Source organism: Notamacropus eugenii, chromosome 3, assembly GCF_028372415.1.
Source record: "Notamacropus eugenii isolate mMacEug1 chromosome 3, mMacEug1.pri_v2, whole genome shotgun sequence".
NCBI classification, from domain to species: domain Eukaryota; kingdom Metazoa; phylum Chordata; class Mammalia; order Diprotodontia; family Macropodidae; genus Notamacropus; species Notamacropus eugenii.
The window spans coordinates 484,988,249-485,013,239 of NC_092874.1; the positions used below are offsets into that span (position 1 = coordinate 484,988,249).

General features: G+C 45.7%; 1 protein-coding gene across 3 annotated transcripts in view; it reads left to right on the plus strand.

Annotated features, from left to right (window-relative positions):
* AOAH (acyloxyacyl hydrolase) overlaps positions 1–24,991 on the plus strand; it is a 108,339-nt gene that overhangs the window by 40,575 nt on the left and 42,773 nt on the right. For all 3 annotated transcript variants that reach the window (XM_072599138.1, XM_072599137.1, XM_072599136.1), the window contains exons 6-11: positions 6,661–6,720; positions 10,261–10,331; positions 13,696–13,756; positions 15,088–15,158; positions 15,896–15,944; positions 23,049–23,097. In XM_072599138.1, the coding sequence (XP_072455239.1) occupies positions 6,661–6,720; positions 10,261–10,331; positions 13,696–13,756; positions 15,088–15,158; positions 15,896–15,944; positions 23,049–23,097 (361 nt within the window). The remainder of the gene's footprint in view (positions 1–6,660; positions 6,721–10,260; positions 10,332–13,695; positions 13,757–15,087; positions 15,159–15,895; positions 15,945–23,048; positions 23,098–24,991) is intronic.

The following is a 24,991-nucleotide window of genomic DNA, read 5'->3' on the forward strand; positions in this document are numbered from 1 at the left end:
CTCTATCCTTCTCTACCCATGATGTGGGTCTGTTTTGGCAGTGGGGAAATGCACTGCAAAGTCCCCTAGGCATGGATTCAGGAAGTCGTTTAGTCGTTCAATTGTGTCCAACTCTTCGTGACCCCATGGACCACAGCATGCCAGGAACTTCTATTCTCCTCTATCTCCTGAAGTCTGTCCAAGCTTATGTTCATTACTTCCATGACACCATCTGTCCATCTCATCCTCATTTGTCTTCTTCTCCTTTTGTCTTCAGTCTTCCCCAGCATCAGGGTCTTTTTTATGAATCCTATCTTCTCATTATGTGTCCAGTATTTCAGCTTCAGCGTCCATATTTGACCTTCCAGTGAATAGCCTAAATTAATTTCTTTAAGTATTGACTGACTTGAACTCCTCGCTGTCTGAGGGACTCTCAAAAGTCTTCACCACCACAATTCAAACACATCAGTTCCGTGACACTCAGCTTTCCTTATAGTCCAACTCTCAAAGTCATACATGGCTACTGGAAAAATGCTAACTTTGACTAAATGGACCCTTGTTGGCAAGGTGATGTCTCTGCTTTTTAGTCTGCCATACACATTTGTCATAGCTTGTCTTTTAATTTCATGGCTACAGTCACTGTCTACAGTGATTTCTGAACCGAAGAATATAAAATCTGACATTGTTTCCATTTCTTCTCCCTCCATTTGCCAGAGAACCAGTTGCCAAGATCTTAGCTTTTTTTTATATGGTAAGCTTCAGGCCAGCTTTTACCCTCTCTTTTTTCACCTTCATCAAAAGGCTTCTTAATTCCTCTTCACTTTCTTTTTCTATGTTTATTTATTTATTTTTAGTTTTCAACATTCATTTCCACAAAATTTTGAGCTCCAAATTTTCTCCCCATCTCTCCCCTCTCCTACCCCAAAACCCCATGTATTCTGATTACCTCTTCCCCCAATCTGCCCTCCCTTCTATCACACCCCTCCCTTCCCCTATCCTCCTCTTCTATCTTCTCTTGTAGGGCAAGATAGATTTCTATACTCTATTATCTGTATTTCTTATTTCCCAGTTGCATGCAAAAACAATTCTCAACATTTGTTCCTAAAACTTTGAGTTCCAACTTCTCTCTCTCCCTCCCTCCCCACCCATCCCCACTGAGAAGGCAAGCAATTCAATATAGGCTATCTATGTGTCATTTTGTAAAAGACTTCCATAATAGTCATGTTGTGTAAGACTAACTATATTTCCCTCCATACTATCCTACCTCCTATTTAATCTATTCTCTCTTGATCTTGTCCCTCCCCAAAAGTGTTTACTTCTAATTATTCCCTCCTCCCATTTGCCCTCCCTTCTATCATCCCCCCACCCCACTTATCCCCTTCTCTCCTATTTTCCTGTAGTGCAAGATAGATTTTCATACCAAATTGAGTGTGCATGTTATTCCCTCCTTAAGCCAAATGTGATGAGAGAAAGCTTCACTTTTTCCCTCTCACCTCCCCACTTTTTCCCTCCATTGAAAAAGCTTTTCCTTGCCTCTTTCATGAGAAATAACCTGCTCCATTCTATTTCTCCCTTACTCCTCCCAATATATTTCTCTCTCACCTCTTTATTTTATTTTTTTAGATATTCGTTTCTATTCATCCCAGGGCCACCAATCAGGGTTGTGACCCAGATCAGTTGCTCAATTCCCCCAAGGTCTTTAAGCCAATACTTCCAAAAACGGATGCTGCTGCTGTAGTAGCTGATGCTGGTGGGGCCAGACCATGTTCCCTTCTCACCAGGTGAAAGAGTTTTGTCACTGACCTTTGAAGCTGTCTTTGGCATTTGTGGGTTGAGGGATCTGGGAACTGCTGCTGCCAATGGCACCCTGAAGCCTGCTCTGGTCCTTTCCCTGCCATGCTGCACAACCAGGGCTAGGCTATGCTCTGTTCCACACCCAGTGCTCTAGACCTTTCCTGTCAACCTTCCAGGCTGTCTTGGACTGGAAATCTCTTTCACTCTGTAGTTTTGTGGCTTCTACTTCTCTAGAATTTGATTACAGTCATTTTTTACAGGTATTTTATGGGCTACGGAGGGTGGAGCTTCTACAGTTCCGTCCTTCTACTCTGCCATCTTGGCTCCATCTGCCTCCTCTTCACTTTCTGCCATCAGAGTGAGATCATCTGAATATCTGAGATTGTTAACATTTCCCCCAGAAGTCTTAATTAGATCCACCCAGCCTAGAATTTTTCATGATGTACTCTGCCTGTAAATTAAATAAATAAGGTGATAGTGTACAGCCTTCTCATACTACTTTTCCAATCTTAAATCAATCAGTTGTTCCATGCTCTGTCCTACTTGTTGCTTGTTGCCCCAAATACAGGCTCCTCAGGCAATAAATAAGATGATCTGGTACTCCCATCTATTTGAGGACTTGCCATATTTTGTTGCCATCCAAACAGTGAAAGTCATAGGCATAGTCAATAAAACAGAAGTAGATGATTTTCTAGAACTCCTTTGCTTTCTCCATAATCCAGCAAATTTTGCCAATTTGGTCACTAGTTCCTCTGCCTCTTAGGAAACCAGCATGGTCTTCTGGTAATGCTCAATTCACATGTTGCTAAAGCCTCCAGAATCTTAAACATAACCTTACTGGTGTGTGACATTAGCACTAATGTTCAGTCATTTGTACATTCTTTGGCATTGTCCTTTTTTAGGATTGGGATGTCAACTTATCTTTTCCAATCCGGTGGCCACTGCTGAATTTTCCAAATATGTTGGCATATTGAGTGCAGCACATATACAGTGTCATCTTTTAGGGTTTCAATAGTTCAGCTGGAACTCCATCATCTCCACTGTCCTTATTGTTAGCAAGGCTTCCTAAGGCCCCCTTGACTTCATTCTGGATTCAAATCCAGCATCAGAACCACACTACCTGTGTGACCCTGGGCTAGTCACTTGTCTAGCTTGTCTGCTTGTCTCGGTTTCCTAATCTACAAAATAAGGATAATAACAGCACCTATCTCTCAGGGTTGTGAGGATCAAAGCAGTGTTAAGAACAGTGCCTGGCACATAATAAGTTCTATATAAATGAGAGCAGGGCAGCTAGGTGGCTCAGTGGATAGTGCCAGACCTGGAGTCAGGAAGACCTGGGTTCAAATTCAGCCTCAGACACTTACCAGCTGTGTGACCCTGGGCAAGTCACTTCACCCCATTGGCCTCAGTTTTCTCATCTGTCAAATAAGCTGGAAAAGGAAACGGCAAACCACTCCAGTGTCTTTGCCAAAAAAAACCTCAAATGGTGTCACAGAGTTGGACATGGCTGAAACTGAATAACAAAAAATGCTGGCTAATTTTTTAATTATTGTTTTCCCACATTTGCCATCCTCCTTTTTTGTCAGCTTTGCTAATCTGCTGGGTATAAAGTGGAGCCTCAGAATTTAATTGGCATTTCTCTAGTTATTAGTGATTTAGAAGTTTGGGGTTTCTTTTCCTCATATATATGGCTATAGTTTGTTTGGATTTCCCCATTAGAGAACTGCCTGTTCATATTTTGTGACCACTTTTCAACTGGAGAATGACTCGTATTCTTATATATTTGAATTTGTATTTTATGTAGCTTGGAAATGAGATTCTCACCAGAGAAATTTGCTCTGAAAAAAGAAAAACTATGTATTTTCTTCCCAGTTATCTATTTTCCTTTCAAATCTAGCTGCTTTGCATAATTTCTGCTTATCCAAAATCTTTTTTAATTTTATGTGATTGAAATGGTTCATTTTCTTCTATGATCTCCTCCCTCCCTTGTTCGGTCATGAACCCTTCCCTTGGGCATAGATCAACACCCTCATTTTACAAATGAGGAAAGAGGCCCAGAGAGATTAAAGTGACTTGCCTAACATTACAAGGTAGGTATTAGAGGCAGGATTTGAACTCAGGTCCAGGACTCTGGATTCTTCAGGCATAAACAGAACATTTCCTGGCCACATGAGAGGACTCTGTTAGGCTTGACACCCATGGGCTCCCCTCAGCCTGCTGCTTTCCTGGGCTTTACCTCTCATCTTCTCCTCATCTTTCCTTTTCATCCAGCTTTGGGTTTGCTTCTGCCCTGACTTACATTCTCTACTCAACACATGATGGCTTCTGCATTAGCACACATCACCACCCTTCCTTGTGCCCCCTCCTCAAATCCACCCAGTGGCTTTCCTCGGTATCAACAGCTGAGTTCAGCTACCCCCAAGACAGGCATTGTCTTGACCCCAGCCCATCAGAGTGATGGATGCCTCCTTGTCCTTGGTTCTGGCTGCCAGGTCTCTGTCAGAAAGTGCTGGGGAAGGTGGCAGCCCCATCTATCTCTGAGCTCCCTGCAATCTAAAAGTCCTAACTCTTGCAGGAGGCAGGGGAGCAGCCTCAGAGACCAAGGTTGGCGCACACACAGAACTACCAACGTGGAGAATGCATCACTTGGGAAAGGAAGCAATCACTCCCATTTCTCCAGCACGCAGGCCCTTTGCCACTCTCCTCTTCATTAAGAGTCTCAGATGAATTAGCTTTCTAAAACTACTCGGAGCACTGAAACCTTTCCCTCCCAGAAAACCAGGCCTTTCCAAAGATCTTTCCTGGGTGGCAGGGTGCTAGCAAAGGGTGCCACAGCCCCCAGAGGCAGTGCCTGGCAAGAGGAACTGCAAGCTCTCACACCAGAGTTAAGCTGGAAGGGAGGCCAGCACTTCTGACCTCCTCATTCTGTAGATGAGAAAACTGGGACCCAGAGAAAGGACGTGAATTGTCCAACGTCACTCAGGCAGTGCGTATCAAATGGGATTTCAATCCATGTTCTCTGGCACCAGAGCCCTGTGTCACACCGTCTCTTGGGTGGGTACTGTCAGGACAAAAGCCCTGCAAGTGGATGGGAGAGGCCAACAAGAGGTGAAGGCAGGGGGATGGGTGGGAGGCAAGCGGCACAGTGCCAGCTGATGTGAAACAGTGAGTCCTCAGGCTTCAGGCAGAGAGGATAGGACAGCTAAGGCTAGTCTTGGGAGGCAGAGAGGCTAGCACTGCCTCCCCTGGCCTTGTGAGTGAACCTAAAGAAAGTTGGTACTTCCTGGTTAAAAGCACTAAATACCCAACGGCCCCGTTGGGGAGACATGATCCATGTCTCCAGTGCAGAGAACAGAGGATTACAGGGCAGGGGGCAGCTAAATTGTAGGCAGGGAGCACCAGTCAGAGACTTTGTTAGCGGAACTTTGCCCCTGAAAGCGTGTCTCAACAGGCCATGAGCTCACCCCAGAGGATCCTCAACTTGAAAGTCTCATCCAAGGTGCCACTGGATTTTGGAAATGAGAAGAGGTTGTGTTCCATTATTGTGGATGGGAAGCAAGGCTTCTCCTCCTATTCCCAGTCTTACTGGCAGTCAAGGGCCAGTCCTGGATCCCGCTGGACTCTAAGTGAGTGTGTGCCTGCGTTTGAGAGTCACAGATGGAGTATTTTCTGGTCTGCCCCTTTCCAAAGCTAGAAAGAGTCAAAGTTTGACACAACAGAGAAAGTCCAGGAGAGGCAGCTAGGCCAGGGAAGGGCCTAGAGTCCACGTGGCAGGATCCTTTGAGGGACTTGGGACTTTTAACTGGGAGAAGACGGGGGCACAGTGAGAGAGTCCTCAAGCATTTGGAGGGCTGTCACCTGGCAGAGGGATTGGCCTTCTCCTTGGCCTCCCCAGGCAAAATGATGGGCAGAAGTGTCAAAGAGACAAATTTGGGGTCAGGAAAAGTTTCCTAACACTTAGAGCTTCCCCCAGTGGAAGGAGCTGCCTTGGGAGGGGGTCTTTGCTTCCTCGGAGGTCTTCAAGCTGAGGCTGGCAGGTCATCAGGTATACCCATCAGGTATAGTCAGACCAGTGACCAGTGCTGAGGTTCTCAGGTTCTGTGACAGCGCATGCCCTTCCTTTCCACTCAAGACTTTCCTGCTTAGGCCCAAAAGGACCACACATGCAATCGACATTTTTCCAAACGTGGCCAAAAGTTCTTTGCCTGAGCAGGGATGCCTGGTCATCAACCTCACCCAAGTTCAGACCATGAGAAAGAGGTGCCCGTCTTCACTCAGGGACCATCATCACTTCTTATAGCCTGGGTCCCACCTCCTTTGTATCCTAACCAGTTACACACACACATACAACCACACACACTCAGACACATCACACACAATCACACACACTCAGACACACACACATACAATCACACACACACTCAGACACATCACACACAATCACACACACTCAGACACACACATACAATCACACACACACTCAGATACATCACACACACATACACATTCAGACACATCACATACACACACACAATCATACACACTCAGACACATCACACATAATCACACACACACTCAGATACATCACACACACACATACAATCACACAGTCAGACACATCACACATACACACACAATCACACACACTCAGACACATCACAGACAATCACACACACTCAGACACATCACAAACACAATCACACACACTCACACACACTCAGACACATCACAGACACACTCAGACACATCACACACAATCACACACACACTCAGACACATCACACACAATCACACACACTCAGACACACCACACACATACACACAACTCTGAGTATGGGAATCCAAACTATTGCCTGACCCTAACTCCATCTAATTCTGCCTTTACAGGAGGGCCTGAAAAGAGCGCTGAGCAGGGCCAGGAAGATTGCCTGGCATTCACCAACTTTGGTAAGCCCCCGGGCTCTCCCCCCTGAGCTGCCAAAGGGTTGGCTGTGGGAATTCTGACCAAAGCCCAGATATCACCTTCTCTTTCCCCTCTGGGTCACTCCCTGCATGTGACTGGTGGAGTCTGGGGGATCTGGGTTTAGATTCCACCTTGGATAGTCATGAGCTGTGAGACCTTAGGTGAGTTACCTAACTCTGAGCCTCGTTGTCCTCTGTACAAATAGAAGCGGATTCACCCAGACGGCCTGCATGGCCTCTAGACTCCAAATCTATTCTGATTCCCTTTAGCCACAGCAGTAAGTCCTATTACTGGCCTACACTCACAGTTAGCGATGCCATCATGGACAAACAATAGCCCTTGATATCAGTACAACCCTTGGAGGCTTAAGACATGCCTTACATGTATGATCACTCTCAGAACAACCTTGTGAACTACATGTGTAAAAATGTTTTCTAGACTTTACAGACGAGCCAGGTGATGATCGAGTGCTCATCAAGTACTTCCACTGTGGCAGGCCTTGTCCTGGGCACTGTGGACGCACCCTCCACAGAGAGAAAGTGAACCTCAGAGAAGCGGAGTTCCCTAGGCCCACACAGCTAGGAAGGGGCAGGGCAGGACTTGAATCCAGTCCTTTGCTCCCCATACAATGCTCTCCCCACTGGGCCAGACTGTCCTCTGGGAGAACAAGAACGATTCCTTTCAGAAGGACCTTTCACCTTGACTACCAGGCCTACACATAGGCTGAGGGCTGGTGGCCCAGATGAAAGCTGGGAAATCCTCACCAGCTTCTGTCTGGGTTGATGCCAAGCCGCCGAGCTAGAGATATGAAGGATGAGAGTTTGGGCTCCTGGAGCGACAGAGAGGGGGGTCTGGTTCTATCTCACCTCTCATACTCTCAGGTCGCTTGAGTGGAGGCTTTTCCTTCAGGACTGGAGGCCTAGAATGCGCTGGGGTCTTCTGCTCAGCCCCCATTTCTGAAGAAACGTCCTGTTGGATTGGATTGACTTAAAGAGCAAACTCCACAGGCACAGTGGCCTCTGCCCACAGCCCACCTGCACGTTGGGTTGCCGTTTCCCCCAACCTTTCCAGGCCCCTGATGCAGGATTTAGACTCCACCTAGAGAGAGAGCAAGAGCAAAGCCTTAGCTCTCCCCAGAGTCCATCTTTGCGGTCAGTGAGCATCCCCTGCAGAAGAGAAATCGGAGGGGGAAGCAGATGATGCTGACATGAAGGTTTCAGTCTCTGTGTTGGTCTCATCATCTTCATGTTCCAAGTCCCTTTTGATACAGCACCCAGTTGGGAGCTGGGCCCAAGTGCCCTGGTGCCATGGGCAACCTGGGGGCTCTGGTTCAGCCCTCCCTCCTCAGTGGCCTGGCAGCCCCTTCCACAAAGGCAGCTGAACGAGAGCTAGCAGTCATCCCTCTCATTCTTCCTATGCCTCCCTGGCACAAAGGGGTGCATGCCCGTGATGGATAAACCAGCACACCTTCCCTAGACAGCAGTGGCAACACCACAGCTCCCATGTTCACACCCACAATACTGTCACGGCATTCCTGACTTTAATCCATGGGGCTAAAAGTAGGATACCTCTCATCTCCGGAGTCTCAGAGTGTCTCAGAATCCATAATGGCATGCTTCTGTAGCCTTAAGGATGGCCAAGAGCATTTAGGTGGGACCTAACTGGATCCTCAGACAGTCTGGGAGGGAAGGACTGTTATCATTCCCATTTGCAGAAGAGAAAACTGAGGCAGACAGAGAGCTGCCTACTTGCCCAGAGTCACAAAGCTAGTAAGTATCTGAAGGTATATTTGAACTCAGGTCTTCCTGACTCCAGACCCTGTTCTCTTTCATGCTGGATGTTTCATAAACGCTTATTGACTTGATTCAAACCCTTATCTATAGGTAATTTGTGAGGTTTGTAAAATGTCTCATGTGTTATATGTACAGGTGCCAAGGTACTTGAACTCTCTGGACCCCAAATCTCAAAATGAGCCACCTCTGGCAGCACTAGGCAGATGCCCTCATGGGTTTCATTTCCTCCTCCCCCACCCCCACCCCCCACTTGGGTAATTTTTAGACAGGAGGAATGTGGTTCCAGTTAAAGGTCAGGATATCTTTGGCCTATAGAGTTGAAAGTGGAATGCAGATGCAGAATTGTAATGTGGGTTCTATTATCTGGAACTTAATAGGGTAAGGGACAGAGAGACAGACAGAGACAGAGAGACAGACAGGAACAGAGAGACAGACAGAGACAGAGACAGAGAGACAGAGATAGAGAGACAGACAGGGACAGAGAGACAGACAGAGACAGAGAGACAGACAGAGATAGAGAGACAGAGACAAAGAAGGAGAGAGAGAAAAGCCCCGTGGCCGTGCTGGCATGTATAGAGGGACATGACTCCTGATTAGCTGACTCCTGAGCTGGGATAGAGCATGTCTGTGTGAATGGAGAAAGAATTTCTTCAGATAGTTGGAGGACTTTTAGATAGCAGAGAGAGACAAGCTCTCTTGAATGACAGATGGGAGATCTCCCTGGAGCCCCAGATCCATGGGGAGTCAGTTCCCAACAGGTCCCTGACTTCCAAATCTTGTAACCTTAGGGACTTCTAAGAGTGGGACTGTCCTTGGTGAGATAATTTTCTCTCTTCTTTATTGAGCTAAGATCTTATCTTCCAACTCAACTGAAGACCCCATTTGTCCTTGTGTATCCTTTGACCTATTCCAATATACTTCCCCAATTTCTATTTAATGCTTACTTTGATTGGGATTTAATGGCTACTCGTGATGGTCATTAGTGTAACTAGCATTTGATGGAAGGCAGCTAAGCAGGCTGTAATAAGCTCCCCTTGAGAATGATGAGGGAAAATGATCTTTTTTCCAAAGCATCATACCCTTACGCTACCAACATTTGAGATACTGTGATCCATAGATAGAATACGAGCCCAATACCACTCGAGACAGGCAAGGGAAGGAGTAAGTCCCATTCCCCCAAAAGTCAGCATTACAACGCCCTTAGAGAAGGGTGGTCCGGATTTCCAGTCAGATATCTATTCTTGTGACCCATAAGGCAAGTTTGCTTTATATTAGATACATTATAAAAAATGTACATATCTTTGTTAAGTTCTTTCTATGAGTCATAATTCCCTTCTCCTCCCCATCCCCTGAGCCACAGAATAAAATTGGAAACGATGGGTGGGCCTATTGGGGGAGGGGTTCAGGATGGAGAAAATGCAGGAAGCTGAAGAAGAATCTCAAAATCAGTACACAGAGCTTATTGGGGCAGAGTAATTCAGGGAGATTCTGGGGAGGTGATTGGAGCACTGAAGAATGAGGAAGATTGGGCTCAGATTGGAGTATGGGGTCTGGCCTTCCTTGTTGGGGAGACAAGTAGGAGTGAATCCACAGGACCCTGAAGGTGCCTGAGATATTAGGGGATGATGAGGTAGGTGGGGTGGCCTTAAAAGTCAGGGGGAAATGCCATCTGGGTCCCTGCCAGCAGTTCACAGACCAGCCAGGACCTAACCCATCCATCTCTCTTTCTAGACTGGTCCTGGCGGCTTGATGGGAATCTGTTCAATTCCTGCTTTGGCCAAGATTTGTCAGAAAATTAAATAGTAAGTATGACACCTCTACCTTCCTGAGCTCCTACCTGTCACTTCCTTTTCTGCTCTGCTTTGTTTGGGACTTTTCCTTCGCATCATTCAGGACCAGAGAAACCTTCAGGATTTTTCCATTCAACTCCTTTATTTTACAGAGGAGACAGATGGCCAGAGAGGGGGATGTCTTACCCACCCCACATCCCACAGTGACTTAGACCTAGAAACACATTCCAGTTCATGGAACTCTACATCTAGTCCATGCTCATATGGTCTGCAATAAGCTTGGAAAGGGGTCTATGCTGGCCAAGGGTGGTCTTGATCAACTTCCAAACCAGAAAAAAGACTAAACTGAGCTAGTTGACCCCCAAGTCAAACATCAGCCAGGGGACAGGCGTGTCTGAGAAGTTACAATGTACTCATCTGGTTCAAAATCCTTTAAAAATCATAGCTTTAAACCTGGCACTGAATGAACTGGAAATGACTGTGTGCAGTCTGGTAAAAGGAATGCTGTACCCATTTCTAGACAAAAGGATTAGTCAAGGAAAAAAATCCATCCATAATCAATAACTATTTTTTCTTCAAGTGTCCAGTGTGGATACAGTTTAGCATTTGTGTGTTGGGGTGGGGTAGGAAGTAGACATGGGACATGTCTAAGAACCAGATCTGTCTCTGTCTGCTTGTTCAGTCTAGAGTGTGTGTATATGGGCGGTGGGAATGGAGTCCATACTTCTCCACGTTGCTTCAGTTCATGAAGCAAATTGAAGCTTTCCTTTCCTATACACTCAGGAGGGCTGAGTGAATTTTGGCACAGGCCAAAGCGGGTCACACCATGTCCATGAGACAGTGAAGGAGGCCAAGGAGGGGTCAGAGGGGCAGGAGGAGAACCACCAAAGAGCCACATTAGGCTGGCTACTCTGCTTTCTAGAAGCCCACAGGAAAGTCACTTTAATTATTGACCAACAAGAGAGGTCCCATTCACAAGCAACCTTGAGGATTTTCAGTGGTTGATCCTTTATCAATAAGTCAATGAACAAGTATCAATAAAGCTCCTACTGTGTGTGAGACACTATCTTAGGTCCCAGGGATACAAGCACAAAGGATGAAATGATGCCTTTCAATGAGTTTATGCCCAAACGCAATCGTTGGCATCCGCTGGGATTAAAAAAAAAACCAAGAAGAAAAACTAACACTTCTATAAAAGCCTACAAAGTCCTTGATGTTTTATCTCATCTGATCCCTGTTACATCTCATTTGACTTTGGTCACAGGAGAGTTTGTCCTTCCTCCATCCAACCAGCTGTCAGTGTTCTCAAAAGTGCTGATCCTAAACCCTCAAATTCATCTCTAATCTAGATTCGACTCTTCTCCCTGGCAACTGGGACTGACGTCCACCCCAACCCGACCCCAGCTCAGACTGACCCCCACCCCAGCCCCACCCCAGCTCAGACTCTTGTAGTCCTGGGGGAGGGGGAGCTTATACCACATCTGAGATCCAGGACTAGACCTCAACTTGTACTGTCATTCGAGCCCAAACCTTCAGTGTGTGTGCAGTGGCTCCCCTCTCTGACCAGGCTGACCAATGGCCATGTGGTTGCAACATACATCTCTCTTTTTTAAAATCTCCTTCTTTCTGTACCCTAAAACTCACAAGAAGGTCTTTCAAGGGCAAAGGAAAAGGAACCTTGGAGTATATACAGGAAAATATCCCTCGGCACACACTGTCCTCCCTTCCCCAATGCCTCACTGACCTATTTCCTCAGTCAAACTTCCAGAAGGGGGTGGGGCTATCAGGAACACCTATCTACACAGTTGTAAGATTAGAGAGTTATAGGTATAGGAGCAGCTAGGTGGCCCAAGGCATAGAGCTCTGGACTTGTAGACATTAGTTTAAATGTGGCCTTCTGGCCAAATCATCTCACTTCTTTTTGCCTCAGTTTCCTTGTCTATAAAATGGGATAATAATAGCACCTATCACTCATGATTATTTTCATTATTGTTCAGTCATTTTTTCCATATTGTCTGACTCTTTGTGACCCTAGTTGGGATCTTCTTGGCAAAGAGACTGGAGTAATTCACCATTTCCTTCTCCAGCTCATTTTACAGATGAGAAAATCGAGGCAAACAGGGTGAAGTGACTTGCCCAGGGTCACACAGCTGGTAGTCTCTGAGGCCAGATTTGAGCTCATGAAGATGGTTCCAAGCCTATCACTCTATCCACGGTACCACCTAGCTGCCCTCCCCACAATTGCTGTGGGGATTGAATGAGATCATTATAAAGCACCTGGCACACAGTAAGCACTACATAAACGTTAGCTGCTACCACCATCACCATCACTGTCTTCAAGAAGCCCGGAAGGGTAACTGACCCTGGGGTGAAGGGCCCCGCTAGAAGTTCACCCTTAATCGCCAGCGTTTCGATGTCACTTTAAGTTTTGCAAATGGGATGCCATCTCATTTGATCCTGGAAATAAACTTTGTGAGATAGGTGCTATTATTATCCTCACTTCTACAGGTGAGAAAACTAAGGTAGGCAGGGATTAACTGATGTGCCCAGGGTCACACAGCTCGTAACTGTCTAAGGCGGCCTTCGAACTCGGGCTTTGTGCTTCAAGTCCGACACTTAACTCCGCAACCCTAGCTGCTGCGCAGCCCTCGTGGTCCGAAGTCTCGGCTCAGCCTACGAGTAGGGAACTGTGCTATCTCTCTCTCCCCCACCCCCCCATTGCCACCAAGCTGCGTCAGAGGAAGCCATCCAAGGGAGCTTCTGCTATTGATTAAATGTCTGGGGATGTTCAGCTGAAGACACTGAGATCTGCCCAATGAAAGCCCGGATGAGACTACTCTGATTTCAAAGAGCAGGGGTGAGGAAGCTGACTAAGCCAAAAGGGATATGTGTGTGTGTGTGTGTGTGTGTGTGTGTGTGTGTGTATATGTGTGCGTGTGTGTGCGTGCGCGCATGTGTATGTGTGGTGTGTGGGTGGTGTGTGGGTGCGTATGTGTGGTGTGTGTGGTGTGTTTGCGTGCGTGTGTGCGTTTGTGTGTGCATGTGTGTGTATGTGTGTGTGATTTGTGTGGTGTGTGTATGTGTAGGGTGTGCGTGTGTGTGACAGGAGGAGTGGAGAGGGAGACAGAGAGTGACAGAGATGGAGGGAACAGAGAGACAGAGATAAAGAGAAAAGCGGGAAATAGCCGGAAGGGCAGTGGGGGCGCAGTATGCCTGCGCATCACTCTTTGATTTGGGGGTTTTAAATGGGTCTCTAGGGTCACACCAAGTGGGGAGCGTCATCTTTCAGTTCCCAGGCATCGACTGCCTTTGTCCTCACAAGTCCCGGAGATGCCCTTGGGGATCCTGACCAGGCTCTTTTCTGTTTGATCCCCAGCGCTCTCAGCATGGCGCTGCCCTTGGAGGACGCAGACGGGGACAAGTTCAGCGCTTTCCCCGTGAGTACTAGGACGCCGCCGACTCTTCCTTCCCACAAATCCCCTCTCCTTAGAGCAAACAGGTGCGATTTTCTGCACTTTAAATGTGGGGTGGATTGAGGAAAATATCCCCCTTTAAGGGCGTCTGCACATCAGTCGGTCAGTCCATCACCATCATCCTCACAAGTGACATTTATACAGCCATTGGTAAACGCCTTACTTGAGCCTCTTAACAGCCATGTGAAGTCAGTGCAATGGGTATTGTCCCCAATTTCCAGATGGAGAAACTGAGGTAAAGAGACGAAGCTACCTTTCCAGAGTCATAAGGGACAGGTAGTATTTGCACTCAGATGTTCCTGACCTCGAGTCCAGCCCTCCGTCCTCTGTCACATTGTGGCACAGATGCTCATAAAGACGGTAGAATCCTAGGTTTTTTAGATCTCATGAAATTTTCAATAATTCTCAAAATAATTAATTCTAGCTTAAAACATTAGCTCAGGCCATTTAGCATGCTTCACAGTGGATAAAGGAGCAAGTGTCCAAAGGCCACCATATTTCCATCTTGCCCATGTGTTGGAATAGCAAGATGACAAGGCTTCCTGCTAAGCCAACTTGGATCAGCTTTTCCCTTTGCCCTTCACTTCTGCCGGGTCCTTCAATGATCCCATCACCACTTCAATGTCCTTTTTTCACTAAATGGCTCTGTCGTTTGAGAGCAGCCTTCCGGAAGAATTAATGGTAAAATGGTAATAAATAGCCTTGGCATTGGATTGTACTAGCGTGATATGTAGCTACTGAAGACCTCAGGAGAAAGATGTGGTTGTAGACCCCAATACCCAATGCCCTGTGGTTCCCTGGATAGGTGTAAATTTTTCTAGAACTGGACTGGCTTTGACTCAGAGAGAGAAGACTCAAAGAAGCCTAAACCCAAAGCCCTGCTAGTTTCTGTTTCATGACCTAGGGGTTGATTATTCTGGAGCAGAGAAGGCTTAGGGGCCACGATGTCTGGGTGAAAGTGTCTTCCGAAGGGCTGTCATGGGGAAGAAGGCAGAGCAGAATTCTGCTAGCCCCTGGGAGCAGCACCAGAAGCAGTGGGGTGGGAAGAGGGTCAGAAGACAGGTTCCAGGTCAGTGTCAGGAACACCTGCTTAAGAATGAGAGCCATTGAAGAAGGTCTGGGATGCCCAGGAAATTGGGAAGTCCCCCTTCACTGACACGTCCATGTTGGACTAGAAGCCCATGAGGTCCCTTCAGTCCCTAGACTCTATGCCTAGGAGGAAGCACTTTGAAATCTAGGATGACCCTGCCCATCAAATAGTGAAAAAGTCACCCAACTTATCTCTGATGTTTCAGACTTTGAGAGGCTTTTACTGGAGAGGACGAGATTGCAATGACAGAAGCAGAAACATCTATCCAGGCCGACGGTAACTTTCCCAAGTGCCCAGGGGATTTTGAAAACCATCTCTCAAAGATGATTGTCTCCTTCCAAGCTGTTCTTACTACAAATGAAAGTTTCTGAATGAGTAGGGCTGGGAGCTTGGTCCCTGGGGAAGGGTGCAGATGTTCCAGTCCATCCAGTCCCTCTGAGTTTACCAGAACAAGAAGGCATGACATGGCTCTGACTGGGATGTGTCTGCCTGGATCTCAAACATAGATTTAGAGCTGGGATGGACTTGGGGAACCACTCAGTCCACTGCCCTCATTTCAGAAGTAAGGACACTGAGGCACAGAGAGGTGGGTGATTTTACCAGAATCCAGTCAGATATTTCTCTTAAATTGATTAGACATTGCAGAGCACTACATGGACCACTTCAAGGGAGTTGTAGATCCAGCCAACATTAGCAGACTAACACATAAATGTTCTATGAATCATGTCCACAGGGAGCAGGGGTCCTCAGAATGTGGGTGACTTGGTGGTAGTCATTGGCATCAATCACAAAGATGACTGGGATCACTGGACTTACATCATTCATCTTGTGTTCAGAGTCAGGACCATGTGTTTGTACCATGTTGGGGGCTTCAGTGGTCCACAGTTTCCATAAATACTTATGTTAGAAAAAACAAAAGCTAACAGGGTTCATTTCTTTGGGAAAAGTCTTGATTTTCCTTCAGCAACATCACCTTTTGGGGTAATAAATATCAGTTTGTTTTTCCTTTTCAGCCCAGAGAACTGGGATGCACAAGAGGATTCCAATTGTAATGGCATCTGGGTAAGCCACAGAAATGCGATCCTGAGCTCTTTCTGAATTTGCCATCCCTTACAAATAGCCTTCCTCTCCAAACTATTTAATTCAGTTCATGATGTTTTTATGTACCAAGCACTATGCTAAATTCTGGTGATTTCAAGACAAAGAACGTAGCAATTCCTGCTCTCAGTGAGCTATTTAGTGAGTGGAAACACGACAGAGAGGTCAACACATATATGCCAAATGAAATCGAAATAATTTCAGGGAGACACCAATAAACTGGAGAATATGGAAACGCATCTTGACAGAAGAAGAACTTGAGCTATCTGGAAGGGAACTAGGAGTCTCAAGAGACAAAGGAAAGGAGAGCCTTGCAGGCATGTGGAGAGCAACTTGTGCAAAGCCCTGGAGGTAACAGATGGACTGTCGTCATGGAGACCAGCCAGTTTGGCTGGATCCCAGAGGGCAGGACAGAGAGTAAGGTAAATGTGAAATCTACAAAGATACGTTGGAACTCCGGGATTATCAGTTATAAGATTCAAAAGAAGTTTGCCTTTTCTCCTGGAGACAATAGTCACTGAAGATTCCTGAGAAGAGAAGTCATGACTGATCAGACCTGGGCTGTAGGAGTACCCAGCTCTTTGGCATCTGGGCACAGGATGGAGTAGAGAGAGGAGCTGGACACAGGGAGATGGGACCCTCTCTTCTGGGACTCTGAAGGATCAAGCTGTGGAGTTCTGAAGGCAGAATTGCCACCAGGGTTGGTTGTCCTTCATCTTCGAAGAGGACCAAAATGACATCACCATAATAAAGTGAAATTTCAATGTGTCCGACTGTGGCTGGTCAGACCTGTATGAGCTCAGAATGCTCTACCACAGGTTGGGCAGATAGTCCGTGTGAATATTTGGGGTGGATATCCCAAATTTGCGCATACTATGTTTACTTTGTTCTATCTCAATTCTGTTTTGCTCAAAGAGCACAGCACCCTTTCTGATGTGAGCATGCCATGCTGAGCAGTCCTGTGCCAGTGTCTCCCATGTTGCACAGTCAAATCCAAAGTCCTTGAGAGAGACCTTGAGAGTGTCCTTGTATCACTTCTTCTGACCAGCATGTGATCACCTGCCCCATGCAAGTTCTCCATAAAATAGTCTTTTTGGCAAGTGCATATTTTGCCTTCTAACAACATGGCCAGTCCATCGGAGATGTGCTCTCTAAAGCATAGTTTGAATGCTTGGCAGTTTAGCTCGAGCAAGAACTTCAGTGTCTAGTGCCTCATCCTGCCAAGTGATCCTCAGAATCTTCGTAAGACAGTTCAAATGGGAAGTAAAGTGTTGCAATGAATAGAGAGCAGGGTCTAGAGTCAGGAAAACCTGAATTCAAATCCAACCTCAGACACTTACTAGCTGTGTGGTCAAGTCACTTAACCCTGTTTGCCCCAGTTTCCTCATCTGTAAAATGACCTAGAGAAGAAAATGGCAAACTGCTCCAGTATCCTTGCCAGGAAAACCCCAAATGGGGTAACAAAAATTAGGATACAACTGAAAAACACCTGGGTATGGAGGGCCTAAACCCTCTGCCTCCCACCTCAAGGTCATTGGCTCATCTGTTGACTGTGTCTTCTATATCTCTGCCCCCCGGAGTTGATAGAAAGGCGTAATCCTATTCCAGTTGTCACTAGGACATCAGAGATCTCCTCCAGAGGGACATTAATAAATCAACACTCTTGGGCAGAGATGTTCAAATAGCAACATCTACTTTGCATTGATCAGATGATTGCTCTCAATGGTTAGTCTTAATCCTAAAATGTGTCAAATGTCTTGCTAAAGTCACAATCCCTTGTAACGATGGCATCTGCCTGATCTACCAATCAACACACCTGCCCAAAAAGGAAGCAGGTCAGAATTACGTTTGATTTATTCTTAACTCCTGCTGGCTCTCAGGGATCACCTGAGAAGAGGCAGTGTGGTGCAATAGTAAAGACACTGGCTTTCCTGGGTTTAAACCCCAACCCTCCCCGCCAAATACACGTGTGACCATGGACAAGCCATTTAGCTTCTCTAGGCCTCAGTTTCCTCATCCTTAAAGTGAAATAACCTAAGGTTCCTTCCAGTCCTGAACCTAAGAGCTTTCTTTTCTAAGTAATTTCAATTCAACAAATAATTATTAAACACGTATGATATACCATGCCAAGCACTTGAGATAGAAAGGCAGAAGCGAAACAGTCAGTTCCTGTCTTCCAGGAACTTATATTCACCTGGGAGACCTGCTGACCAATACATTCTAAAGCTTCACCAGAAACCAACACCGACCTCATCAGGGAGCAATTCATGAAATCCACCTTCCCAATTAGGACAACATTTTTCCATCTCTGGTCTCCTGGTGCTCTGTCCATTCTTCAGGCTTCCTCAAGAATGGCTAGCGGATCTGCTGCAATCACCCTTCTGGCTATTTGTGGTATCCCGGGCCACGTTTCTTCTGGGCCTGGACAATGGAGCCTTTCTTACAAAATGCTCTCCTGTGCTAGGTTTCAATTTCCTTTTATAATATCCCCACCCCCACCCCACAGCTTTTTCAAATGGGAAAATTGTTCTCCTTGGTGAAGAAGAAAGGAAAAAAATAAAATTTCAGTCATTCTTTTTCTGTCATCTGCTATCAGTTCACCAATCTGTCTACATAGTGATGCCACCTCTAGGGCTTCAGCGGTAAACAGGCAGTTACTTGTGCTTGATTGTTCACCAGTCAAAACTCATTCTGGCCTCCAGTCTCCCTGAAAATACTGGTCCAGGGTCAACCCAGGCTTTTGGGCTGTTCCTTTGTTATGTGCCTCTGTCTGCACTTTGGTATGCGCTCTCTAGATAGCAGAGCTCAAAAAAGAGCTGCTTTGGCAGCTACACTGATTCTTTAGATACTTTTCCTTTACTCCCCTCGCTGGAAACTTTCTTTATAATACTCACATAACACTTTCTCTGGAGCTAAACTCCCAAACCCCACCTGAAATGGCAGGCTGGATCTAGCAGCAGAAATAGGGGTGGGTGTCAGCTGCCCCCCTCAGGGCTCTAAACCCAGCCCTGAAGGATTAGGGGTTATTTTTTAATGCTTTAGCTCCTGAGTCCCTTCATATGTTCCCCTACCCCATGATCCTCAGTCAATGTGAATCAGTTATCCAGATTTAATTACCTTTGGTGACTAGGTATTTACTAGGGTGGTATAGTAAGAACATTTGGTAGAAATATCCTTCTTGTCCCCCTCCCCAGGAAATCTAGGGCTCACTCTCCTCAGGAAAGTTGGACTTTTGCTCAAACAGCACATGTAACAAAAGATTAACTAATGACTTTGGGTCACTGAAAGTCTTCTTTCACTTTGAATAGTACTCATGTAGCTCTCCTCCCATGTGGTGTAGACTTCTGCTGGGTTCCTTACAGAATCTTAAAGCTGTTTTTGCTTTTGTCTAGCTGTCTAATTTGTCCTTGGCTCCTATTGTAGATGCGGCCACCAGCTATTGCTGATCCAAGTATGCTGCCAGAGCATCAATGAGAACTTCCAAATCCTGTAACCCCTCAAAGCTCACAAAGTCATCTAAGGCCATGAGTGAGGGGAGGGGAGGAGATTTAAAGGTGAGGGCTCTCCTCCTCTACCTCCTCCCCAAAGACATTTCTTCTCAGGGGTTGGTTGGAACAGTTCTCCTCTCCCTTCCCTACTCAGGATTCTCTTCAAAGGCAGAGTTTCTGAATTAAGCTGCTATTTTATACAAAGCCAGAAGGGTGTGGCCAAATCTCACCCAATCAAATTACCCTTCCTGTACCACATGACTCCACTTTGTCCAACAAGTTTCAAGGATTTCTAAATTGATTAAGTAATTTTTCTATATAAAGACTTTGAATGGGGGGGCAGAGCCAAGAGGGCAGAGTAGAAGGACAGACCTGTAGAAGCTCCCCCCTCCATAGCCCATAAAATATCTTTAAAATAGGACTCTAAACAAATACTAGAGAAGCAGAAGCCACAAAATGACACAGTGAAAGAGATTTCCAGCCCAAGAGACCCTGGAAGGCCAACAGGAAAGGTCTATAGCACTAGTGCAGAGTGGAGCACAGCCCACTCTTGACCTTGTGGCCTGGCAGGGACCGGACTGGAGCAGGTCTCAGCGGGCAGAATCCCTGGCATTAACTGTGGTTCTCAGATTGCTCAACCCACAAATACCAAAGATAGTTTCAAAGGTCAGTGAGAAAGCTTTTTCATTTGGGTGAGAAGTGAACGCGATCTGGCCCCACCAGCAGCAGCCACCGCAGTGTCAGCATCCATTTTGGGAACCCTTTGCTTAAAGACCCTGTGGGACTTGAGTCTCTGATCTGGGTCTCAGCCCTGAGTGGTGCCCCTGAGGTGAGAAGGAATGCTGGCTGGTGTGGTGGAGCTGGTGGACACTCTGGAGAGGGAATCCTACTCACAGATCCTGGGAAGAAGAGTGTTTGTGGTTGCTCCCAGACCACACTGCAGGCCAAGAAAGGGGCAAACTCCTCTCCCTTGATTGTGCCACCTTGGAGTAACTGAGAACTTACAGGTCCCCAGAGTATACCCTCCTCTTGACAAAGGACTCAAAAGTCAAGTAACCGACTGGGAAAATACCCAAAAAAGGGGGGGAAAAATAACACTATAGAAGGCTACTTTCTTGGTGAACAGGTATTTCTTCCATCCTTTTGGATGAGGAAGAACAATGCATACCATCAGAGAAAGACCTAAAAGTCAAGGCTTCTGAATCCAAAACCTCCAAAATAAATATGCAATTGTCTCAGGCCATGGAAGAGCTCAAAAAGGATTTTGAAAATCAAGTAAGAGAGATGGAGAAAAAATTGGGAAGAGAAATGAGAACGATACAAGAAAATCATAAAAAGAGAGTCAACAGCTTGCTAAAGGAGACCCAAAAGATGCTGAAGAAAATAACACCTTTAAAAATAGACTAACTCAGTTGGCAAAAGAGACCCAAAAATCCAATGAGGAGAAGAATGCTTTAAAAAACAGAGTTAGCCACATGGAAAAGGAGGTTCAAAAGCTCAATGAAGAAAATAGTTCTTTAAAAATTAGAATGGAGCAGATGGAAGCTAATGACTTAATGAGAAACCAAGAAATTATAAAACAAAACCAAAGAATGAAAAATAGAAGATAATGTGAAATTTCTCATTGGAAAAACAACTGACCTGGAAAATAAATCTAGGAGAGACAACCTAAAAATTATGAGACTACCTGAAAGACATGATCAAAAAGAAAGCCTAGACATGATCTTTCACGAAATTATCAAGGAGAACTGCCCTGATATTCTAGAACCATAGAGTAAAAATAAATATTGAAAGAATCCACCAATCACTTCCTGAGAGAGATCTGAAAAGAGAAACTCCTAGGAATATTGTAGCCAAGTTCCAGAGTTCCCAGGTCAAGAAGAAAATACTGCAAGCAGCTAGAAAGAAACAGTTAGAGTATTGTGGAAATACAATCAGGATAGCACAAGATCTAGCAACTTTTACATTAAGGGATTGAAGGACTTGGAATATGATATTCCAGAAGTCAAAGGAACTAGGATTAAAACCAAGAATCACCTACCCAGCAAAACTGAGTCTAATACTTAAGGGGAAAAAATGGTCATTCAATAAAATCGAGGATTTTCAAGCATTCTTGATGGAAAAACCAGAGCTGAAAAGAAAATTTGACTTTCAAACACAAGAGTCAAGAGAAGCATGAAAAGGTAAACAGGAAAGAGAAATCATAAGAGTTAAAGTTGAATTGTTTACATTCCTACGTGGAAAGATAGTATTTGTAACTCTTGAAACTTTTCTCAGTATTTGGGTAACTGGAGGGATTACACACACATACGTACACACTCACACACATATACATATATGGACAGAGGGCACACCGTGAGTTGAATAGTAAGGGATGATACCTAAAAAAAAAACAAAATTAAGGGGTGAGAGAGGAATACATTGGGAGGAGAAAGGGAGAAATAGAATCAGGCAAATTATCTCTCATTAAAGAGGCAATAAAAAGTTTTTTCCATGGAGGGGAAAGGAGGGGGAGGTGAGAGGGGAAAAGTGAAGCTTACTCTCATCACATTTGGCTTAATGAGGGAATAACAGGCACACCCAATTTGGTATGAAAATCTATCTTAAACTACAGGAAAGTAGGGGAGAAAGGGACAAGTGAGGTGGGGTGGATGATAGAAAGGAGGGCAAATGAGAGGAGGAAGTAATTAGAAGTAGACACTTTTGGGGAGGGACAAGGTCAAAAGAGAGAACAGAATAAATGGGGGGCAGGATAGGATGGAGGGAAATATAGTCTTACACAACACGACTATTATGGAAGTCTACAAAACTACACATATATAGCCTATATTGAATTGATTACCTTCTCAGTGGGGATGGGTGGGGAAGGAGGAAGGGAGAGAAGTTGGAACTCAAAAGTTTTAGGAACGAATGTTGAAAATTGTTTTTGCATGCAAATGGGAAATAAGAAATACAGGTAATGGGGTACAGAAATCTATCTTGCCCTACAAGAAAAGAGAAAAGATGGGGATAAGGGAAGGGAGGGGTGTGATAGAAGGGAGGGCAGATTGGGGGAAGGGGTAATCAGAATGCATGGGCTTTCTGTGGTGGGGGAAGGGAGAGATGGGGAGAAATTTGGAACTCAAAATTTTGTGGAAATGAATGTTGAAAACTGAAAACAAATAAATATAAAAAAAGGAAAAAAATACTTTGAATGAATGAATGAATGAATGACTCCTTCAATAAAGAGGCCTTGGACATGTTCGCATCTAGTTTACAATTCTGATTGATTATCTCTAAGGAGATGTTTTACCTGGTAATTATTTTAGCAGCTACATTTAGTGGGGTCAGATTATTTGGTTGATTGACTCAATTCCTCTCCTAACACTGATAACTGTTATATCAGGCCTATACAGTTATATCTGATCTGACTCGTATCTGAGCATGGATACAGATGTGTCATGGTAGGATACTACTATTCATCATTTGGGGATTTCATACTTATTAATCTGCCTGTATCTCTGAAAACTATTTGAAATGTACTTATTTTGTTCCATCAATTCACAAATATCTGCTGATCTCTTGATTTCTTCCTTGACAGGGTATAGATCCAAAAGATGGTGTTCCCTATGAGAAGAAATTCTGTGAAGGTACATCTTTCTCTCTCATAGCTTATTCTAATCTATTCTGTGCATTCTGAACCAAACCAAACCAGCTAGCCCACAGCTGGCCAGTTAGTGCAAAAGATAAAATGGACTTTTAACCGTAACCTCAATCTCAACATCCGCTGGTATGGGACTCTCTCTTTATTGGTGAAGACCAACGACCCCCACCTGTATGGAGGACAGGGGTAGGGGGAGAGTAGCAAGAGTGGGAGAGAGGAGGGCTCTTCCATCAAGTCACTTTGGGCACATCCAGCTTTGACAAGGAAGATGGAAGAGGCCAACTCCACTCTAGGTAGCTGAAGGAAACAATTCAGGGAAGACATGCTGGGGATCTTGAAGTGCGAAGGAAAAAGAATGTGATGGGCAGGTGTTTCCTTTAAGTATATCCACAGAGGTCCAGTTCAGTCACCAATAAGAAATGTCATTATGGCTGGTGGGAAACAGAGCCTATCTGTGTCTGCTCTGAAGTGCAACTCCAGTGGGGTGCTGCATGGACAAAGTAAATCTGAGGTGAAGGAGTGGGTGCTACCAACTGGGAGACTCGGGAAAGGAAGGCCCTGGGAAGAGAGGATGCTGAACTTGAGGCTCAGAGGGAGTCAGGAATTCCAAGGGGGCCAGTGGAAGATGAGAGGATTCCGAGCTTGGGAGACAGCCTGTCCTGAGCCAGAACCGGGCAATGAGGAAGCAGCCAAGAAGTCATTTCACCTCAAGTGCAGAGTGGTGGGCAGTGGAGGAGTAGGGAACACCGAAGGGTTGTCACCTGTAATTATTCTGGGGAGATCATCTGGAGTCTGATCCAGAAGTTTAGCAGTGCCAAATAGAATAGCCAGGGCTTTGATCTAGAGGTGAGAGGGGGTCAAAGAGGCTTAGGGAGCCGGGAGCACCATGGCCAGAACTGTGCTTGAGAAAGATGGCTTGGTGCCTGGGTGTAGGGTGGAGTGGAGAGGGGAGAGCCTGGAAGTGGTGGGGGAGTAGAAGGTTCCTGGAATAGTCCAGACTAGAGGTGAGAGGGTCCTGAAATGGAGCAGCGCTTGTCTGAGTAGACCGTAGGGATAAGAGACAGACTCCACCAAGGGAAAACTGTGGCACCATATTGGATTGGGCGGTGGTGGGGTGGAGGAGGGAGGAGAGGGAAGAATACTGGATGAGCTGGACAGAAATAAGGAGAAGGTTATAAGAAGGACAATGAGCTCTGCTTTATACTTGAGCAGCCCAGGGAACATCCAGGTGGCAATGTCAAACAGGCAGTTGGTGATATGGGCTGGGAGCCCAGGCTAGACATGAGGGCTGGAAATCTGGGAATTGTAGGCAGTGAAGAAGATAATTGAATCTGTGACAACTGAAGAGAAGGTGTAAATAAAAGAGAAGAAAGACCAGGACAGGACAGAACTTCTGGCACATCTATGCTCAAGTCCCTCAGAGGCACTACATTTCAACTGGCAAGAATATTGCCTAAAGTGAGGATGCGCCCTAGCTCAGGTGTGTAGATCTACATTTCCTGGACACATTTTTCCTTGTACGCAGACAAGGACAGCCCTCGAGGCTGTCTGCCTCTCCAAGGTCACCCAAAGTCAGATTAGAGAGACGATGCCAAGGCTCCTGGCCTAACAGCCATCTATTACGTTCCCCACGACAGGACCAGGTCTCAGGGTTAATAGGAGCAGGAGAAAATAAATGCTTGCTAATTGACAAATTAAATCAAATTAGATTTTTAAAAGAGCACTAGTCAAAGAGAGCCGAGGAAGGCTCTTAATGGCTCCAACATCTCCCTCCCTTAGCCAGAAACCAGAACAGGTAGATTCCACTTGCATAATTCAGGTTTGCATGGATCATTGTGTTCAGAATATAGAAAATGCTCCAGGACAGTCTGGAGATCTGC